Consider the following 23,455-nt stretch of genomic DNA (forward strand, 5'->3'; position numbering starts at 1 on the left):
GACAGTGGACACCCTGTTGGCCCCAAAACTGATGCCCCTTTCGGTATTTATTTAACTTAATTGAAGAAGAAGTTGATGTACAATGCGATTCTCCCAATCGCTTTTGGTATTCCAACTCCTCTTGCTGCTCAAAATGACCAGCAAGTCTTCAATATGATTTTCTCGTTGATTCGGGCAGTCAATTGGCCTTCACTCGCTTTGATGGAGATGGGAAATACCCCAAATTCATCGATTTGTTGTCCCTCTACTTAAATTTGACTAAAAATAGCATCAACCTTGTTGAATCCAAGTCTTGGAGCTTCGAATTTTTGACACGCTTCTCAAGACGAGCAAAGTCTTTAATCTGATTTGCCCCTTGGTTCGGGCAGTCAATTGGCCTTCACTCGCTTTGACGGAGATAGAAAATGTCCCAAATTTATTGATTTGCTGGTCCCTCCACTTGAATTTGATTAAAAACAGCTTCAGCTCTGTTGAATCCAAGTCTTGGAGCTTCCAATTTGAGGCACGCTTCTTGAGGTTGCTGCTAATCCCTAATTTCTATTGCAGATCATGGTTTACAACAGAGAAATCTGAAATTTCTCAGCCTCTGGTAATTTCAATATTGTAATCTTTGAAGCAAGGCTGTAGAAAGGCTGGGAGATGAGAGCATAGAGATAGGGAACGCCCGTTTTGACACTTAAAAACGGATTAACACGTTCTAGGAGGTCTGAGCCCAGGAAACGCTGGCAGAATGTTCCAATCCGTTCCTTGTCCCGTTCCCACTTATTCAGCCCCGTTCCCTGTTTGAAACGGCTATTTCAGCAGCGGGGCATTAAAAAAAAAATCATCGATCCTATCTTGTTTGTTACTCCCGCGTGTCGTGACTGATCCGATTACTGTCGCCTGTCGTGACTGTTGCAATTGCCCCGCTTGCCGGTCTGACTCCCACGCGGACTCGCACGTACTTGATCCGACTCTTGCCTCTCCTGCCTGCTTGGCCTACCTCTCTTGTCACCTGGCCCGATTGCTTGGCTCGCCGCCTCTCGCCTCTCCCAACTCTCCCCTCTCCCACTTGCTTGGCGCCTCTCCCGCCTGCTTGGCCCGCCTCTCCCCCTTGCTTGGTGCTAGTGCCTCTTCCGTCTGCCTGGCCCGACTGCCGCCTCTCTCGCTTGTCTGGCCCGCCTCTATTTCCTGCTTGGCCTGACTCCCGCCCGCGATCAGGTGAGGACTCTCATGTAAAGCACCAAAGTATTTGTCTACTCAATACTGATTTTTGTTTAGTGGGATCATTATCTCCCCCAAATTTGGGGCATTTTGGATCAGTTGTTGGCAATTGCCCCAAAATTTGGGGCTTTCTCAATAAGGATTGGGGCCCAAATTTGGCTGCAATGTCCCCAAATTTGGGGCATTGGGATCCATCACCTCGGGATCTGAAAGAGCCCCCAAATTTGGGGCATTTTGAATTAGTCATTGCCCCAAATTTGGGAGCTGAAAATGCGCCAAATTTTGGGGCATTTTCAGCAAGGGAATGCAGGCTGGAATGCCCCAATGTGTGGCATTTTGAATCAGTCATTGCCCCAAATTTGGGAGGTTGAAAATGTGCCAAATTTTTGGGCATTTTTAGCAAGGGAATGCAGGCTGGAATGCCCCATATTAGTGGCATTTTCAGTAAAAGGAATGCAGGCTGAAGTAGCACCAATGTTGGGGCATTTTTAGCAAACATTTAACACATGCATGTTGAAATTTTGACTACAAATTTCTGCAATTTCATTGAACTTTACTGATTATTTGTCACTTTTATATAGATGGCAGCATTGACATCTATGGGATCTTCATCATCCTCAGCAGGTACTTCGTCAACAACTAGATGAAGTCGAAGCACTACTTTGTCATGGTGGGATGAGGTAGATACAGGGGTGCCATTGAGAGGTGGAGGGGCTCACCCTTGGAAGTGCAAACTTTGCTCTTATGCTCGCACTAGTAGGGCTGATAAAGTGAGAGCCCATCTTCGACATGAGGAGGGAAAAGAGGTGCGTTTTTGCACCAATGTATAAATTGAGAAAAGATAGGAGTTACTTGATCGCATAGCCACTTCTGTTGGGGGTAAAGGCGTCTCTGCCTAACCGCCTGTGTATTACTACACTGATAGTACTCGCCACTGCACACTGCAGGTGGCAGGTGTCCTTCACCGTCACTTTATTCTTTATTCTTTAAAGGAAGGTCCGGTCACACATTGTGACTGTTGGAGTTCCCATTTGGTCTCTCTCTCTTTCTTGCTTTTGCTCTCCCGCCATAGCTCTTCTAAGCAAGCTTCGACCCTTCTCACCTTTCAACTGGTATCAGAGCATAGTTGCTCGAGCATTCCAACTTGGTTTGTGACTCATTCAGCTTCCTATCGATTACCTACACTTGTTGGGTCTCCTTCCCGACAGCCATAGCCGACTCTCTCGAGCTCCCGTCACTCCCCGGCTTCCTGAGCACCTATCCGGTCCATTTGGGCACCCTCTGGGCATTCCTTCAAAGGTATTGGAGCTCTCTTTTGTTATTTTACTTTAGTCCATAGGTTTTATGAAGTAGGGCAACCATGTCCTCTTGCTTCTTGTAATGCCTACTCTCTACTGGTGACTTTGCCCTTCAAGAGGGATCCTTGACTACTCCCCCAACCTTGCCTTGACCTTGCCTAGCCCTTCCACAGGCCCCAGATCAGTTTGAGCCAGCTTGAAGATCTGCAAAAAAATTCGTTTTTTTACTTCAGCCCTCCCTTGGCACTCATTGGCAGCTTGAAAATACTTCATTTGACACTTGGGAACACCCCCTTGATGCTCAACATTAGTGGTTATTATTGGCATTGATTTGTGGACTGATTTACCTCAGTCTAGGACTGTTTTCCACAATCCATAGGCAGCCTCAAACAGTGTTATATCGGCACTTTATGCTTGGTTGGCATTGACATTGGTTGCTCGGTTGGTCCCAAATGCTCCTCGAATGCTAGGGAAATGTTTGCTTATGATATGAGATGCTTTTGGGGCTGAATTTGCTCAGTCATTGACTGTTTTACACAGTCCACAGGTAGCCCAAAACAGGGCAATCCCCTGTCATTACATTTTATGCATATGCTACGTGGCCATTTGATGCTGGATTATACCCGGTTGGTGCCTATACATATGGGGAAGTATGCCTATGATTTTGAGCTTGGATTGAGTCACTGTTTGCTAAGTTTTGGACATTTATTTGCTGCTGGAATATTTAGGGTTGAAGCTCTTTTGCTTATGTTTGGATATGCCTATTGCATTCGGGCTATGTCTTGGATGTATACATTGATATAGTGACTCTCGGGGATCGACATAGAGCTTGGATTTGCTCTCGAATCATTGGTTGAGCTTGAGCTCGTTTCGCATAGTATTTGGATCTTCATCTCTGTTGTACTTATGGCATGTACTTTGCTTATGTCTGACCGGTCTTGACATGCTTGTCCTATGCCACTACTACATGCCCGTTACATTGTTTGGAGTTGGATGCTACCGAGTCTTGCTTTGACATTTGATTACCCGGAGCTTACTTTGGCTATTTCTTGGCTTGCCAGAGTTACAGTTTGGATGTACTTGATGTCTATGGATGGTATGTACGGATGCTACACAGTCTATATGCGCATGAGGTCTTATTGATGCTTGATCTTGGATCTTTTGGCACTGGTGCTATCATATGCCCTTGTTGAACTTCTTTGCTCGATATTTATGGCTTTTGTGTCAGTGGGAGTGTTTTGATACTCTTGACAGACATTGAGCAGCCGGTTTATGCTACTTAAGCATTCGGATACTTGAGACTGGGATCTTCACTTGGATGTTGCATGGTTGATACATGGTGGCCCTCAGATGTACTTGGGCTGATTTGGGCTTTGCACTCCCTGAGCATATACCTCTTTGTGTCAGGTATTGTCAGTGTTGTATACACTTTGCCCTATTACATAGGGAGTATGCTAGCTTACTGACGGATTCATTTGACATGCTTGGGTGTTTGCTTGATGTTCGTATGACTGTCACATGTTGATTTATGCCCGCTTGATGCTGGTTATGCTTTGACAGTCAGTGGTTGACTTGGTGCATTCATTTTGCCTACAGTTTACTCTCATTGTACCTTGTTGTAATTTATTACAGTGAGCAACTATGCATGGACTGACGTGGAATTTTCATGTTGAATCATCTTGATTTTATGTACTTTTGATGGTACTTGGTGGGAAGTATCATTAGCTATCAGTTCATGGTCATTTTGCCTTGGTTTTGGTGGTATTTTGGCTGTTTACAATCGAAAACAGCAAGCAGTGTTGAACTGTTTGCACCGTTTTGGATTGCAGTATGGTATCTTCTTCCACTAATAGTGCTATCTTCAACATCGCTAAGCTTGATGGTACGAATTATACCTTGGAAGAGCCAAGTTTGACACTTATTGGTGTAGAAATCTTAGATCAATCCACTAAGGATGCATGGCAAGCAACTTGAAACTATGACTGATGACGAATGGGATGAGCTTGATGAGTTATGCAAGTCCGCCCTCATCTTGTCTCTCACTGAATAGGTGCATTACAATGTGGTTGAGGAAGCAGAGAGTGCTTGGTAGCTTTGGGATAAAATTAAGAATCTCTATGACAAGAAAAGTCCAACAAGTCAGATGTATTGGTTGAAGTAACTTATAGACTTGCACATGAAGGAGAATATGACGATGTTTGCTCATTTGAGCCAGTTTCATGCTATTCTCAAGAACTTGACTTCGCAGGGCATTACCTTCAATGATGAGGTTACTCCATTGTTTTTGCTTGGGACTTTGAGTGAGTCATGGGATGTATTTCACACTGCCTTATGTGCTCCTACTACTATTTTGAACTTGCTTGATGTAGAGAGTGCTCTTCTGTAAGAAGAGATCAACCGTAAGAACTTGGATGCCTCTCATGTGTCGTATGCTTTGACTGTTAGAGGCAAAGATGGTAATGGAAAGAATGACCGTGGGAATGACCGTGGGAGAGACTTGGAGAAGTCTAGGTTTAAGTCATGTGGTAAGTCGTGCAGTAAGTCTCGTGGAAGAAATGCTAATGTGACATGTCATCATCGCGGTGTCGTGCCGCTACGTGCACACCGTGTAAAAAAATCTAGAGTGTGGCTTTTTTTTAGATATAGAGAGTCAATGCCACTTTAGGCATTAGTGTTAGTGTCCATGGTTCAAAATATTAGATTTTTTTGGACAAGTTTTTAATAAAATTTTTATATTCTAGATATTATATCTTGTAAAAATCCATAAAACTATAGACAACTTCTAGATAAGGATGACATGTAAAAGAAAGCATGTAGCGTTCAGCCAATTTGAGAGGATTTTATGTAAAAAGAGAGATTGACGAAATCGCGCAACGTATAATCGCTGTTTTCAGGGAGTGAATAGCACTCCGAAGTGGGAGATGAAGAAGGAGTGATCTGGCTGAATTTTGGTCACGTGTCTTGGTATTTAACCCCCCTTTTGGAGCTAATGGAGGTATCAGATTGGCGATTTGAGCAGCATAGAGGGATGTATTATTTTGTACACATTTTTGTCTATTAGAGTTATATTTTCTCATAATGTTGAAAGAAAGTGACATGCTTCATCTCTGTTAGTATTCTTTTATATTTTCTAATTCTTTTTGGGAGTATTCTTCTACACCTTCAATCTCTTCGAACCCTTTCTCTTCCGTCTACTTCTCTCCCTAAATCTACCTTCACCCTGCTGTCTCTTATATTCAAGAACTTGGCTTGAAACCTTCAACCCTTTTTTTATCTCTACCATCTCCGGAGTCTAAGCTCTTGAAACCCCATACATTCTTCTCTTGCCAAACCCTTGAGGTGACCTTCAACCCTATGCGCTGCGACATTGGTGAACCCGACGTGAAGGTGGGTGTAAGAGAACTCCAAGATGGGGGATTCTTGAGGAGATACTCTACAACAATTGGTGCGCATACTGCAGCAGACTCAGCAACAACAGATTTAAATGTTACAACAACAACAACAAAGGCAAGATGAAGAGAAGATTGACTTCATAGCTATCAAGGCCCTAGAGGAAGTTGAGCGGGAATTAAAACAATTTAATGGTCAAAATGTCTCTGTTTTTATTTACTTGTATGTTGAAAAGGCTTGTTGTGCGCCTTCTTGGGCACCCCCTGGAGCTTCTAATACTTGCCATTGTAGCCACATGGCATTGCAGCCCCTTCTTTCAGCGAGATGCGGATTGGGCTGCATTCAAAAAAGTCCTATGCGAAGAATTCTTCTTAGAAGATTCTAGCCTTATGACGAAGAAAAGTTTCACTGAATCGGTTAAAAAACCCAACAAAGGTTTAGCTGCAACAACTCTATACCATGAGTTTGAAAGTAAATTTGGACAACTTGGTGCGCTGAAGATCAACAAAGTATGGAAAGTCAGAAGATTGAATTATTCCTTAGGGCTGCAGATTCCATTCTGCAAGAAAAGCTTGCTGATCGACTAGAAGATGCTACCTCCGAATCAGGAGTCAAGATTGCATGGATAGATGTTACTGATGCAGTTAACATCATTGCTCGAAGAGAGCGGATGCGACTAAGATTGGGCTCTATTTTAACCTCAATAACTCCATTTATGGAGCTTGTTTCACCTTCAAAATCCCCTATTCCTTTGACTAATCAACTAACTCTTTCTTCTTCTGTTCCTTCTAAAAATGATGTAATGGATGAACTCATTAAAGGCATGCGTGACCTTCATCTGAATCGTACAGAAATTAGTTCCAAGGTGGAGAAGCTGGATGTCAAAGTTGAAGAACGAGGACGATCATCAACTCAAAGATCCATGAGAGAAGGCTTTAAGAGACGCTGTATTTGGTGCGACAACCAACAACATGACAAGAGGGAGTGTTTTGCCTTCCGTGAGGCTGAGGCACAGAAGCTCGTCTTTTGGAAAGACGAAAAAATTCATGCAGCTGAAATTGGTATTTCACTAGAGCCAAATTTTGGCAATGATGGAATGAAGAAAAGATTAGAAGATTTAGCTGTAATGAATGCCTACACAACAATTGATGCAGCTACCTAGTTGCAAATTGAGCCAACTAAATCAAGTTTGAAAGCATGTAAAGCTAATGTGCAATCTAAAGTATGGATGAATGTACTAGATTAAATGGAACGTGGTAAAGCAGTCAAAGAAGATTTGGCTAATGCCAATTAGTGCATTCGAGGAATAATTGGTAGATACTTTGGGGCCCAAAGCATATAAGTGGTGGCGAACTTTAAAGGAGGCAAATAAAATACCTGAAACTTGGGCTCAATTTGAATCCGTTTTTTTTTAAGAATTCCTTCCTGAAAATGAAATGGAAAGAAATTGGGAAGATTGGGATTATGTCAGACAAAAGGAAAGACCCCTGCTGACATATCTGGAGGAATATCGTGAGATAATTCTCAAATTGGAAGGAATAGATGAATTTCAAAAAACAAGAGGATTCATTAGGGGACTAGATAAAGCCTGTAAAAAGGAAGTAAAAAGGAGTTCACCTAAGACGCTGGAAGAGGCAATTAAATTTGCATTAATCAATGAAGATAGTATGCATCCAAGTACACTCACTAGTCTCACTGATACGGAGCCCAAGTCTAAGGAATTGGAAACCTCAAAATTTGTGGGCAAATTTAAAAGAAAAATGCCATTTTTTAAGGGTTAAAAAACAACCCTTTGAAAAGAAACCATATGTGAGGCCAAAGTTAAGTCCTGATGACTTTGATAAGGCCAAAAAAGAAAAGTTGTGTTTCAACTGCCTATCCCCTAACCATGCTGCTTGGAATTGCTCTCAAAAGAAAAAGGGGGAAGACAAAGGAAGGGATAAGGACAAGGGCAAGGGAAAATAGAAACAAATCCATGTAGTGCAGACCTTAGAATTAAAGGGGCATGAAAGATATAAAACTTTAGAGGCCCTGCACATGGATGTACAACACAAGTGTTGTATGTCAACTTCTATGTGGCAGCCTACTTTTGGACCACATGATTTAGTTAGAGTACATGGATTGATAGCTGGAAAAAGGGTTAGAGTCATGATTGATGACTCTGCTACACATAATTTTATAACTTATGCACTTGTCAAAAAATTGAAACTTTCCCAACAAAAGAGTGGGCATCAATATGTTGTTCATATGATGCAAGGCCAAGACAATAAAATATAGGATACAATGGTATCCAATTTGGAAATTGAGATTCAAGGATATAAAGATAAACTTGATTTCCAAATTATGAACATGAAAAGAGCTGATATTGCTCTAGGGAGGGAGTGGCTATGGGGATTGGAACCATCCTTAAAACGTAGTTACCATCATAATACACTGGAATTTGAAAGGGATGGTAAGACTTTTGTCATTCAAGGTGAACATGAAGTATCTGATAAGCCTTTGCTGTGTTCTACTGAAGTTCAGAAGCTGATAAAGAAGAAAGTTTGTGAGGTATATATGTTATGGTCTCTTCCTATACAGAACACTTTCACTTTCTGTAATATAAAGCAACAATTTTCTTATGTTTGTGAGTTGAATGTAAATAATGAATTAAGTAGTTTATTAGATGATTTTAAAGATGTGTTTCTTTCTGATTTACCAAGTGGCCTTCCACTAGATAGGGGTGATATAAATCACCCAATTGACACAAATAAGGATACACACCCTATTTCTAAACCACCGTATAGGTTAAGCGAAACACAGCACCAAGAAGTTGAAAGACAAATTAAGGATTACCTTGATAAAGGATTTATACAACCCAATAATTCACCTTGGGCTTCACCAATTTTATTAGTAAAGAAAAAAGATGGTTCTATGCGACTTTGTGTTGACTATAGAGCACTTAATAAATTAACGGTGAAGAATAAATTTCCTATGCCCAGAATGGAAGATCTTTTTTATCAATTACAAGGGGCAAAATTCTTCACAAAGATAGACTTAAGATCAGGCTATCATCAAGTAAGAATTAAGACACAAGATGTTTCCAAGACAGCATTTCGTACTAGATACGGGCATTATGATTTTTTGGTGATGCCTTTTGGCCTCACTAATGCACCAACTACCTTTATGAAGCTGATGAATAGTGTTTTACGGCCCTATCTAGGACATTTTGTAGTAGTCTTTTTGGATGATATCTTGATCTTTAGTAAATCAAGAAAAGAACATTTGGAACACTTACAATTAGTATTCCAACTGTTAAGAACACATTCCCTTTATGCGAAGAAAACTAAATGTGAATTCTTTGCACAAGAGGTCAAATATTTGGAGCATATTATCTCGAAAGAGGGAATCAACATGGATCCAGAAAAAGTAAGGGCAATTATTGAATGGCCATCTCCAAGGAACCTAGAAGAGCTACAGATCTTCCTAGGTTTATTTGGATTTTATCGTAGATTCATTCGAGATTATGCCAAAATAGCTGTTCCAATGACAGACCAACTTAAAGGGAAAGGAAAGAGCTTCAATTGGGGAACAGACCAAAATGAAAGTTTTCAAAAACTTAAGGTAGCTATTGCTACAGCTCCAGTATTATTAATAGTGGATCCCAATAAACCATTTGTGGTTGAAGCTGATGCCAGTGATAAGGCGATAGGCGCGGTCTTATTACAAGAAGGTCGACCAGTTGCTTTTGAAAGCAAGAAATTAGACCGTGCAAAACAGAATTATTATGTTTATGAAAGGGAGCTATATGCAATAGTACATGCAATGAAGAAATGGAGGCACTATCTGTACGGTGCCAAACTTTTGATTTTATCGGATCATGAAAGCATTAAGTGGCTTAATGATCAACCGGATTTACACGGGCTTAAAGCCAGATGGGCCGAACTCCTCCAAGAGTTCGACTATGACATAAGATATAGAAAAGGAAAATATAATATAGTAGCTGATGCACTCAGCAGAATGCCCATCATTAATGAATTGAGTTTTACTCAGTTTACTTCCAACTTGCTTAAATCTTTAAAAGGGAAATGCCAGGTTGATCCGGCATATTCCAACATATGGGAAGCAATAAAAAATGGGGATCCAAATGAAAGTGATTCTATTGAGGAAGGAATATCTGAGGATGTTCAACAAGGAAATGGAGCATCAGGGGTTGCTCAAACTGGATTCAAGTGGAAGAATTTTACCATTGATAATGGTTATTTACTTTACAAAGGTAGGATATGTGTCCCAAAAGATACAGAAATAAGACGTCAGATACTCTTTAAGTGTCATGATACCCCTAGCGCGGGACATCCAGGAGTTAATAAGACTTATAGTCTTATTAAAAGGCAATTCTATTGGCCTGGAATGAATAAGGACGTCCTTGACTATGTGGTCAAATGTAATAAATGCCAGGTTAATAAAGCTGAAAGATTGAAAATGGGAGGACTTCTCCATCCACTAGAGATTCCTTCGGGAAAATGGGAGAGTATCTCCATGGACTTTATTGTTGCTTTACCTAGAACACAGAGGGGGCACAACTCTGTGTGGGTGATTATGGATAGATTAACCAAAATGGCTAGGTTTATTCCAACTTCAACTGATGTTAAAACACCAGAATTGGCTAGATTGTTTGTAGAGAACATATACCGATTGTATGGCCTTCCGGCAAATATAGTTTCTGATCGGGATAGAAAATTTGATAGCCAATTTTGGCGTGCGGTATTTAGGAAATTGGATACTAAACTTAGCATGAGTACGGCGGATCACCCGCAAACAGATGGGCAAACTGAAAGGGTTAATCAAATTCTTGAAGATATGCTTAGGGCATATGTAAGTAAAAGGCAAACTAATTGGGAAGAGTATTTACCGATAGCAGAGTTTGCATATAATAGTGCCAAGCACTCTTCCACTGGATATAGTCCATTTAAGTTAATGTATGGGTTTCAGCCCAGAGCTCCTTTTACAGTAGGACTGCATAAGGAAAAGGTTCAGGCAGCTAAAGACTTTTTGGAGGATATGAATAGTATGTTAAAATTTGCTCAAGAAAATATTAAAAAAGCTCAAAATAGAGCTAGAGCATATGCAAATCCTCACCGAAGAGACATCTCCTTTGAAGAAGGAGAATTGGTATATCTTAAGGTGCCTGAACAAACTAAAACTATGAAAAAGGGACAATGTCCAAAGCTTTCACCAAGGTATTGTGGTCCTTTCATAATACTTAAAAAGGTGGGAGAATTGGCTTACAAGCTCCAACTACCTGCTGGTAGTAAAATACATCCAGTTTTTCATGTAAGTAAATTAAGGAAGAAGCTGGGTGATTTGGATCATCTACTCTTAAATGATGATATTGAGGAGCTATTAAATGACCAATCTAATCCACATGAACCAGAAAGAATATTAAATGTTCGTAATAGACGAACAAGGAATACTATTTATCAAGAATGTTTGGTTAAGTGGAAAGATTGTTCAGAAGAAAGCTCAACATAGAAGCAAGTAAGTACTTTAAAGAAACGGTTTCCCAATTTACAATTAGACCTTCCAAGTATCATTTTCGAGGACGAAACCGATTCTTAAGGGGAAGGAAATGTGACATTAAGGTCACAAACATTAATGTGACATTAAAGTGACATTTAATGTGACATTAAGGTAAATCAAGGGGAACACGCACGAGGATGACCGTCCGGGGTCTTGGGCGCCCGAACGGAGTTTAGGGGAGCCTAGAACCAAAGAGAGTCCAAGAATAGTAGGACTCACCAAGGTTTGACGGCTGGCAATCAGATCACGATGGGTCTGGCCAACAATAGACTAGGCAAGGCTGGGAGGTGAAAGGATCACTCGTGCTCATTCATCTCGATTGTTTTTCCTCTGGCTTTTATGGTCTTCTTCAGAGTCATCTGTCACCTAGTCTTAACCATTTTGAGTCAGCTTTACTTACCATTCGACCAAGCGTCTGCTCATGTTTTCACTTAAAATTATTTAAATAGGTTATGAAAAATGGATTTTCTCAAAAGATCCTTTTAGAATGCTCAAGGGTAACAAGAAACGTCACTAAGCGCCAACGAGTGAGTTATGTAGCAAAAGTCAAACCATTGTTGTGGATGAGGATGAAGGATACAAAAGTGATTACCGAAATTTGGAAAGTAAAACTAAAATAGAGCAACATATTTATGGCAAGATTCATGATTTTCATCCTTTACATAGTTGGTATTCCACAATGGAAGAGTGCACATGTTTTGTTCCTACTGCCTTGACTTTCTTTATGTTAGAAGTGCTCATGCAAAAAAAGGTTCAATAAACTTTAAAACAAGTAATCTATGATCCAATACTTGTACACAATGTCATCGGCATGCAAAAAATGGCAAAGTTGTTTGCAAAACCGGCCATGAAAGGGTCTCTCAAAAAGTGCAGTTTTCTTAAGAGGAAGCTTTACTTACTCTTTTTAAATACGCATACTTTATTACACGAAATAATCATGCATTTTCTTTGTATTCCTTATTGATTAATTTGCTTAGAAGTGTTGAAATAAAACAAATGACAACTCTATATAATGATGATAAGGCATATAAAGAAATTATACAATGCATAGCTACATCTCTTACTGAGAAAACGTTAGAAAAAGTCACAATGTTCTTAGTTTAGAGTAATAGTTAACAAGTCAACTGATATTGCCATCCATCATCATATAGTAATATATATTTCTTATTTGTAAATGGGAAGTATTTTGTGTACTACCTTCTATGGGATGGTGAGATGGATGGATAATACACCTATTGAAATTTTCAATATTATCACACATGAAATAAATAAAGCAAAGCTAGATATGTCCAAATTAATTGCCTTTGGTTCTAATGGTTGTACCACAAGGTTGGCCAAAAAAGAGGCATAGCTACTTTGCTCAAAAAAGTAAACCCTATGCTAGAATTAATTCATTGTGAGGCCAATAGAACCAACTTAGCCGTATCAAATACTTTAAAAAAGATCCCACATGCAAAGAAGCTTGATGTATTGATAAATGGGATAGCCACTTACTTTACAAATAGTGCCAATTGGATGGAGGAACTTGAGGCTCTCCAAGAAGAGTTGGATTGTGATGTATCAGTCGTCATAATTGTGTAGTGAAAATATGTTAATCTTTGGATACTTTGTTGGTTGTCTTTAAAAAAAGGCCAGAAAGATTTGTATGGTATGCTAAGTACATTTAAATGTATTTATGCCTTGTATTTTCTTGCTAATATTTTGCAAAAAAGTTTTCAATTTTAGTCGTTTCCAAAAGAATTATCCATGTTACCACAATACATGGTCTAGTGAGAAGTAATATCTTATGCATAAAAGAGGAGTACATTGAAGAAAGAAGCTTGGATTTGAATGCATGTCAAAGGGGGATATGTGGATATCCCATCATGCCGAATTATGGATCAGAGATTGGAGCTTTGCACACATTGTATAGTTGTCTCAAAGGTGATGTGTACTTTGTGTTAGAGATTGTTGTCCCCTGGACAGGGATTCTTGAGAGATAGGTTGTGTATATCTGCATTTCCTGTCAGTCAAGCATTTGATCAGTTGAGTGTGTTGTGGGTGACACATGGCAATTGGACAGGCCATTCGTACAGTCGGTTGCATTAAACAGCATATTTTTACCATTTCTTTTCAAGCTATTTATTGCTTGCCCACAGCACACCGTGAGACACATTCTCTGATCACATGTTTCCATATCATGGAGACTACTGCACATAGTTCGAGGTTCACAGCCTGTGAGAACTTCAAGGTGGAGACATACGCAAACATACACTCTATGCCCGTGTACATATCTGCTTCCTTATACAGCATTCTTCATTGTAGATTTTCTGTGTTCCACTCTCTCCTCTCTCTGTTAACTCTATCTCTTAGTCTTAGTCATACGCTTCTGCACTACTTCACTCTGACATGGTATCAAAGCATTGAAGGACTAACTAAGGGTGGACCTACCTAAAGAGGAGATTTCAGCACGACACAAGGCTGTGTTTTCAGTATTCGAGGGCGAGCAAGAGGGCTGCACATCAGAACAAGGCTAAGGTGAGCGTGGGTGTGCGAGAGAGGAGTAAAGTTGTTGAAGCTATTGTTGATTTTTGCTGTTTGAGAAGGTAGAGGGCTGCTTTTTGGGCCTTCAAGTGCAGATTTTACATTTTCGTTGCCTTCGGTAGACGAAGAAAAAGCAGGACGAACAGAGAAGAGCCCTAGCAAGCTACATTTTCAGAGTCAGAGGAGGTTGCTTTGTGTGTTTTGCGCAGGTATCTTAGGTGAAGATGTCTTTTAAGACTGAGACAGAGTTTCAGGCGATCATGGACCAAAAGCTGCCCGTTTTACCAGCTCTTCCATCAAATCAAAGGCTCAATGGGTGAGAACTACCGCATCCGGCATGTTATGATGCTTGTCATTCTAGAGTACTATGATTTGGCATAGCTTGTTACGAAGGCTATCGACCATCCTTCATCGAGAGACGAGTCCAAACTCTCTACGAATGATAAGTTGGAGTTGGCAAAGGCTCAGGTGCATTGGGACAAACTAAATGCTTGCATCCGCTTGTTTTTATTTCTCTCATGCACTACAACCGTAATCTCCCATATAGAGCATTTGATAGTGGCTCGGAGATATGGCTGGAGCCTGATCAGATGTATAACAAAATTACCTTCCTGAAACGCATTTCTTTGGAAGTGCAAATGAGGACCACAAGTGTCAACAAGTCATCTTCTATATGGGAGCATATCAACAAGCTGAGGCAGCTTCAGATGCAGGTGCAGAACTTAGGGAAGGTAATTAAAGACATGGCAATGACTCTCCTTTCACAGTTACTACCTTGTTTCAATGGTTTTTATTCCGCCACTTGATAGCCTCAGGGTGGTCGGAGACTCTTCATTGGGAGGAGTTGGTTTCTATGGTCTTGGACCAAGAGGAGCTATTGAAAGGGACCAATGCTTCCAAATCGAAGACATTGATAGATCAATCCTCTTAGAAGAAGGGGAAGGACCAAAAGAAGAAGGAGAAGGACAAATCAAAAGAGCCTTTGCCATGCTCGATGACACATAACCACTTTGATTGGATAGGGAGAGTACTTCATAATTTCATCGGCCACAGATTGAGAGATTTGAGAACATGGGCCGCATTGACCACCCACCTTGGTCAAATGGATGATGAGCCTTGTCACACTGCTTATCATTATCTTCCCACAAAACTTGCAAGTCCAACGGTGGCAATTTGACTTTCTTGTGGTCTTCTCAAGATTTGTGGTATAGAGACAAAAAGCTTCATGGAAAGCCCTAGGCATTGTGGAAAGGAATGAGGAGAAAGGAGAAGAGGAAGAGAAAGAGGGACTTGGAAAGGGGAGAGAGAGAGGGAGAGAGAGGAAGAGGAAGAGGGAGTAGAAAGAGGATATAGGTAAAAGGGATAGGGAGAGGGAGAGGAAGAGGGAGAGGGATAGGGATAGGGATAGGAGAAACTTGGAAGAGGTGTGTGAGAAAGAAAGAGAGAGAGAGAGAGGGAGTAGGGAGTAGGGTGATTGAAGAAGATTAAAGAAGATTGAAAAAGATGAACAAATTGATTTGTGTGGTAAACTAGGAGCGAGCGGGCTGCCCTTTTATAAGAGTTGAGGTGAGGGAGAAGAAAAGAGGGAGGAGTATGATTCATGAAGGAGGGAGGAGTGTGAAAAAAAGTGAAGGTTCAAACTTCAAATAGTCCCAAAAAAAGGGGCAAAAAGCACCAATGGTCCGATTTTGCATGCAACACAACGGTCATTTTTTTCAAACTATTCAAACGCACGGATCCTCGACTATACCCTTATGGAGTGTACCAATCGCACACGGAATGCAACCCTGATTCCATCTACTTGTTAAAGCTGGATACCTGGTCATTCCCCAGACAAGTAACAAGTACAGCAGGTTTCCCAGGCAGCGATTGGTGCAGGAGCGCCACGTGGCAGCTGCCACATGTTAGGCGACAGCAGTTTGCAGGTTGGACAGCTGGTCGGCCAGTTTGCTGACCAGTCGGCTACATTTAATGCAGTCAACCTGCTATTTTTGGGTTTTTTTTCCTAGCCCATTTATTGGCCCTGATTTCAACAATCTTTCACAATTTTCTCACAAATTTCAGACTGCAAACCATGGAGACTGCCCTCAGGGGCTGACGGAGACTGAGAGCTTCGAGGTGGAGACATACCCAGATATTCTCTCTGCACCCATGTATATTTATGCATCCTTATAGAGCATTCTTCACTGCAAATTTTATGTGTTTCACTCTCTCTCTCTCTCTCTCTCTCTCTCTCTCTCTCTCTCTCTCATTCACTTTCGCATTGCTTCACTCTGACATGGTATCAGAGCATTGAAGGGCTGACCTAGGGTGGACCTACCTAAAGAGGAGATTTCAGCACGACACAAGGCTGCGTTTTCAACATTCAAGGGCGAGCAGGAGGGCTGCGCATCAGAACAAGGTTGAGACGAGCGTGGGCATGTGAGAAAGGAGAAGATTTGCTGAAGTTGCTGCTGGTTTTTGCTATTAGGGCTGTTTTGGGCATTCACGTGCAGATTAAACCTTTTCATCACCTTTGGCGGGTGAAGAAGGAACGGGACGAGCGGACATGAGCCCTAGCAAGCTGTGGGCTGCTTTTTGTGTTTTGTGCAAGCATTGTAGGTGAAGATGTCTTCTAAGGCCGAGGCAGAGTTTCAAGTGATCATGGACCGGAAGGTGCCCGTCTTACCAGCTCTTCCATCATATCAAAAGCTTGATGGCGAGAATTACCACGTCTGGCAGGTCATGATGCTTGCCATTCTAGAGTCCTAAGATTTGGCAGAGCTTGTTACCAAGGCTATTCATCGTCCTTCTTCGCGAGATGAGTCCCGAAGCTCTTCCAATGATAAGGTGGGGTTGGCAAAGGCTCAAGCACATTAGGATAAACTCAATGCTTGCATTCGCTCATTTTTATTTCTCTCATGTCCTACAGCTGTTCTCTCTCATATTGAGCATTTAACAATGGCCCGAGAGATATGACTGGAGTTTGGTCAAATGCACAATCAGATAACCATCGTGAAGCGAGTCTCTTTGGAAGTGCAAATGCGGACCATGAGTGTCAACAAGTCATCTTCTATGCGAGAGCATATTAACAAGCTAAGGCAACTTCGGATGCATGTTCAAAACGCAAGGAAGGTGATCACTTCTAAAGACATAGCGATAACTCTTCTTTCACAGTTACCGCCCCATCTCAGTGGTTTTTGTTCTGCCTTGATTGCTTCAGGGCAATCTAAGACTCTTCAATGGAAAGAGTTGGTTCATATGGTCGTGGACCAAGAGAAGAAATTGAAAGGGACCAATGCTTCTAAATCTGAGGCCTTGGTCGGTTAGTCCTCTCTCTGAAGAAGGGGAAGGACCAAAAGAAGGAAGACAAATAAAAGAAGGACAAAGAAAAAGAGTCTACTTGTCATATCTGTGGCAAAACAGGTCACTGGAAGACAGATTGCCCCGACAAGGAGAAGGAGGAGAAGGAGAAGAAGGAGCAGCTCAAAGCAGAAGAATCACAATGTAATAAAGATGGCTCGTACCATGGTGGAGCACTGTGAGACACCTTAGTGTCTATGGGCTAAGGCTATGGCTGCCGCAGTTCACATTATTAATTGTTCCCCTACTTCCATTTTTGTTGGTATGACTCCATATGAGGCATACTTTGGGTCTGAGCCAAATGTTTCTTATTTCAAGCTTTTTGGGTGTGATGCCTATGTTCAGATCCCGAAGATGTAGCATGACAAATTTGAAGCTGCTTCCAAAAGACAAGCGCTTGTGGGCTATAGCTCACAATCTTAAGGCTACCGATTGTATGATCTCGTTAAGCGAGATGTCTACATGAGCCATGATGTTAGGTTCATGGAAGTTCGAGCCTCAAATGGGGATGAGAAACACCCTGTTCTTGGAGATCCCGGTAATAGCTGGGCCCCAATGACTGTTTCTATGGAGCCTGTGCTTCTCGAGGACTCTTCTTCGGATGAGGAGATTAGTTCTCAACCATTGGATTCACCAATTGCTCCCCCGTCATCAGTGGATCTTCCAAAAACTTCAATAAATGGAGAGTGACGAGGCGCAATCCAGCCTCCTCCTCATAGGGCTCATGACACTCTTCGTGAAGTGGCAATAACAAGATGACCCATAGCGTTCTCGGAGGAACCAAGCACACCACACCGAGCTTGTTTACACTAATTAGTGTTTGATGACTCGTGTCATGCAGGATCGAAAGCCCACTTCCGTGAGAGGCTTTACAACATCATCACTGGCGGAAAGCGATGGAGCGGGAGCAAGAGTCAATTGAGAGAAATGGCACTTGGTATCTTGTGTCGAAGCCTCCTTATAAGAAGATCATTGGCGTCAAATGGGTCTTCAAGACCAAGTACCGTAGTAATGGCATGTTGGACAAGCACAAGGCCTACCTTGTTGCTAAGGTTTTACACAATGCCCAAGCATTGATTTCCATGATACTTTTGCCCACTCGGATGGCTACTATTTGTGTCGTTCTTGCCTTGGCTAGCCATAGGAGATGGTAAATCTATCAGCTAGATGTGAAGTCTGCCTTCTTGAATGGGGAGTTAAAGAAGGAGATCTATGTTGAGCAACCTCCCAACTTCGGTTCTTCTGATAGTAAGGTGTACAAGTTGAGGAAGGCCCTCTATGGCCTTAAGCAAGCTCCCCGTGCTTGGAATGAGAAGATTGACTCGTTCCTCCAAGAGAAATTGGGGTATCAGCGTTCCAAAGTCGACCCCCAACTGTATATACACACCTCAAGTAGAGGTCATGTATTGTTTGTCCTTTATGTGGATGACTTGATTGTGACAGGTGACCATACTCAAATGGTCGAGCAGACGAAGACCGCACTTCGTGAGAAGTTTGAGATGACAATATGGGACTTCTTCACTTCTTTCTAGGTCATGAGATCTCTCAGACTCTAAGGGGAATCTTTATTTCCCAATAACAGTATGTACAAGAGCTCTTGGCTACATGTGAGATGGAGGGCATCAAGTCTCTTACAACTCCTATGGACCCGAATTGGAAGGCTACAACTCATTCCGATTCTCCCTTGGCGGATGCTACCCATTATAGGCAGTTGGTTGGCTCCTTGATCTAGCTTCTTAATACCCATTTTGACTTATGTTGTGTTGTAGGTGTGCTAGCCGGGTTCATGAGTGAACCCAAGATAGTGCATTGACAAGCTACTCAAAGGATTTTACGATTCCTACGAGGAACTCCTGACCTTGGGATCTATTATCTTGCTGATACAGGTACTGTGGACTTGGTACTTACATGATGGAGTGATTCAAATTGGGCTGGTGATGTGGATCATCGGAGGTCCATGATAGGTTATCGCTTTACCTTGGGTGCTAGTGCTATTTCATGGAGCAACAAGAAGCAACCCACGGTTGCTCTCTCTTCGACTACGGCACAGTATCGAGCAGCGTCTTCTACTACATGTGAGACAATGTGGCTTCGTAGGCTCCTAGAGGAGCTTGGCTGCCCACAGACAGGTCCTACTGTTCTTCAGTGCGACAATGAGAGTTGCATTGCCTTGGCCAAGAATCTTGTGTTTCATGCTCGACCAAAGCATATTGAGATCTAGAACCATTTCATTCGGGAGAAAATTCTGGATGAGACCATTTCCCTGGTCCATTGCAAGACAGAGGATAATCTTGCAGATTTGTTTACCAAGGCGCTTCCTCAGGCTTTACTTCGACAGCACTCCAAATCCCTTAAGCTTCTGACGTGTCCAGGATCTGAGAGGGAGTGTTAGAGCTGGATAGCTGGTTATCCTAGACAGGCAACAGGTACAGCAAATTTCCTGGGCAGTGATCGGTGCAGGAGTGTCACGTGGCAGCTGCCACATGCTAGGCGATAGCAATTTGCAGGTCAAACAGTTGGTCGGCCAGTTTGCTAACCAATCAGCTGCATTTAATGCAGAGACCTGCTATTTCTAGGTTTTTTTGCTGGCCAGCCCTGATTTCAGCAGTCTTTCACAATTGTTCTCACAGATTTCAGACTGCAGACCGTGGAGGCTGCCCTCCGGGCTGACGGAGACTGAGATCTTCGAGGTGGAGACATACACATATATTCTCTCTGCACCCGTGTATATTTCTGCATCCTTATACAGCATTCTTCACTGCAGATTTTCTATGTTTCACTATCTCTTTCTCTCTTTGTCCACTCTTTGTCTTCATCATTCACTTTCACATTGCTTCACTTTGACACTACCAGCTTATAGAATGAGCATAAAAGGATCCCCAACATTTTCAACAGAAAAGAAGAACAAGTTTCCGCGTGCGTAGTAAACAATTTGTTGCCCTCAGACTAAAATAGTTGAAGTGAATGTCCAATATACTTGGATTGTTGCATTAGGATAACCCCCCCCCCCCCCCCCCCCCGGTCAATGGTAGCAAACTGGCCAAGATAGTGATACAATTATGCAAGTAAACCAAGATCTCTATCACAACAAAAGCTTGCTATAAATAAGCTTTAATAGCTGCAATTTTCCACTCATTTCCCCCAATTAACAGCATATCATTGACGTACAAGATAAGAATGATAAGATTGTATCCATCATGCCTTGTGTAGAAAGTGCTCTATATTAGACTTTTTGGAAGCCAAGGCCAACCAAGTCTGGGGAGCCTCCTTTAGGCCATACAAGCCTTATGCAAACAATATCCTTTTCCTTCCTAATCTTTCTAAGTGAAACCAAATGGAAGAATGACATGCCTCTTCATGCAAATAATCTATTAAAAATCATGCCAAGTCTAGCTGTAGAGCCACCTAGATGACCCACTACTCAAGAAAGTCCAAGAGGTTAAGCCTTGCATGCAATAATGAATTCACCAAAAAGGAGTAACCATACTATATTGAGAAAGTAAGAGTAAAATCATGCCAAGTCTAACTTTAGAGCCACCTAGATGACCCAAACTCAAGAAAGTTCAAGAGGTTAGGCCTTGCATGCAATAATGAATTCACCAAAAAGGAGTAACCATACTATATTGAGAAAGTACGAGTGCACGAGAGGCTGCAAAGGGAGCAGCCACATCTTGCTAGTCCTCATGATAAGAAGAGCCTTGGCAAGTTTCGACTGGGAGAATATGAGCTTTGGGGGGAGTGGGTTACACAAAACCTCACCTCCCGCTACTAAACTTTCCAAAAGACACAATTCCAATGCAAGTTTAGCAGGGCTAACCAATAGTTTTTCCAACATGAAGGCGACATGCAGACTATTGACCAATTGCATGTTTATTGCCACCATAAATGCTGAAAAGCTTTTAGAGTTGGCCAATCGCATGCTTGCGGACTTCATTAATGCTCAATAAGCTCTTTGTAGAGAAGATTGGTGCGACCACACTAGTGCGAACATTGCAATAAATCTATGCTTGCCCTCGTAACCCTGGTGCAACCTGCGTGTACATGCGCGCGTGAGATGATCCCAACCCATGGGAACCAGGAACAGCTGGGACTTGGACTGTTTATGGGGGTTTATAACTAAAATGGGAAATTTCCAGCCGGTTTTCATCATCAAGGCAAGCGGAATTTGAGCCAAGCAACTGGAATTCTAGCCGTGGAAAAATCCATTAAGGGATGGTCTTCTGTGAATACTCCTTGGGACAAAACTAAAAGAAGAATTCATAGGAGAAACAATCTGGAAAAGACGGCTTACAGTTGCAGGTGACTGGCTGGTAAGGGGCAGAAGGGAAATGCCACTTCATATTTTGAAATTCGGGGCCGCTGAAGGAGTACTGGATAGGGGCATTGTTGGGGCCATTGTCGCCGAGGCCGTGGAGCCATATGGCGGCTGAGCGGGGCGGAGAGGCAGAGGAGGAAGAGGACATATTGGATGCCAGCCTTTCTGCGGAGGTAATAGTGCTGAAGCTCAATCTGCGCGTCTCTGCGCTAAAGCGAGGTGCGAACTGACCCTGCCTCACCAACAAGATTGACGAAATGCCCGCTCCCACAGCCGCCATGGCAACCCATGGAAGGTAGGCAATAAGTATCTCTCGACTACTTCTCTGCGTGTAGAAAGGCATACTTTACATTGATTCAGGTGGCACAAATGTGTTCTCCCCATGGAAAGATGCATACATATTCATGTGTGTGCAAATGTGTTGCACCCAACATCACTATGGCATAGCTTATATAGAGAAGTAGAAGAGGAAGAAGAAGACGAATAGCATCATAGAGAACAAGAGGAAGAAGAAGAGCAAAGCATCGAACATGACAATAGTCTTCTCATATAAGCCCATGGCAACCCATGGAAGATAGGCAATGATTATTTGTTAACTACTTCTCTACATGTAGAAGTGTATAGTTTGCATCGATTTATGTCATACAAATGTGTTCTCCCTATAGAAAGGTATGTATTCATGTTTTGCAAATGTGTTGCATCAAAAAGCACTATTCAACCCTAGTAGTGGTAGTCTAGCTAGTTGGGTATACTATGTGTGTCTGTGAAGGTTTGCAATTCAATACTTGACTAGGTGGCCTAGGGGGGATTTTCATCAATGCATGAGTTGCACCCTTCAAGGGTGAAAGACAAGTGCGACCCATATATATATATATATATATATATATATATATATATATATATATATATATATATATATATATATAGGCAATCGCTTTTTCTTTTTAAAGAATGACTCATATAGTCTAATACCAATAACATCAATTACAAAGAGAAGATGAAGAGCAAGAACATCATATCGTGTAGTCCACCTCCCTTGACATCAATTAAAGAGATAAGAGGAAGAGAAAGGGCATCGTATATGAAAAGAGGAAGAGGAAGAGCATCATATAGGACAACATTCTTTGCATATCAACAATGCCTTAATGGATGACATTAAGAGAGGGAGAGGAATACCATTCAAGGAAGCCATATTTCATTTTGCACCATACCAATTTGCATAACCCATGAACAACATAAAAGAAGATAAAAGGATTTTGTCTTGTAAATCTCTACAGTGCCATAGTGGCTCATCTAGTAGTCCCCCCACATGTCTTAGCAACACAATGACAAGGTTTACTTGCTTTCTATTATCAAGCACTACCAAAGTCTAATGAACTTAAGTCTAGAATTAGCATGTACTACTAAAGTTTAGAGTTACACCATTCTTTAGAGCTCTCTTTAGGTATCACGGTATGCGGTATGTAGAGCGAGAGAGCTATTGTAACATCATCTCATTACAAGGACATATAGGAAAAATATCCAAAGCTCTTGGGAGCTGAGCCAATGTTACTTTCCACATGTGGCAATTACTTTATCTATTTAGGAGTTTTTCATTTTCCCATAACTGATATTAAATGTGTTCTATGAATCTCAAAATATTTTGGCATACTTTCTTTAATTGGATAAAATAGACATATTTGCTTCTTTCAAGGACTAAATTTCATTTAGGGTCAAGGACTAAGTTGTTCCAAGCTCCCCTTTCATCTTCAATATAACTAAGAGAGATTGAGTCTCCCAACCTCCTCCACCTTTCCACATGTGGCTATTACTTTATTTATTTAGG

General features: G+C 41.6%; 1 protein-coding gene across 3 annotated transcripts in view; it reads right to left on the bottom strand.

Moving 5' to 3' along the window:
• Positions 1-22,134, bottom strand: part of LOC148039912 (carboxylesterase SOBER1-like) — a 92,440-nt gene extending 70,306 nt beyond the window's left edge. For 2 of the 3 annotated variants that reach the window (XR_015693486.1, XM_087695125.1), the window contains exon 1: positions 21,607-22,134. Coding sequence is in view for 2 of the 3 variants with exons in the window: in XM_087695125.1 (XP_087551251.1) it covers positions 21,607-21,973 (367 nt within the window). In the remaining variant the exon portion in view is untranslated. The remainder of the gene's footprint in view (positions 1-21,606) is intronic. The other variant, XM_087695119.1, reaches the window with a different exon arrangement.
• Between the last annotated feature and the right edge of the window lie 1,321 nt (positions 22,135-23,455).

The sequence above is a fragment of the Lygodium microphyllum genome, chromosome 2 (genome assembly GCF_053477565.2).
Source record: "Lygodium microphyllum isolate KBCC chromosome 2, Lygodium_microphyllum_v1.1.10, whole genome shotgun sequence".
Lineage (NCBI taxonomy): Eukaryota > Viridiplantae > Streptophyta > Polypodiopsida > Schizaeales > Lygodiaceae > Lygodium > Lygodium microphyllum.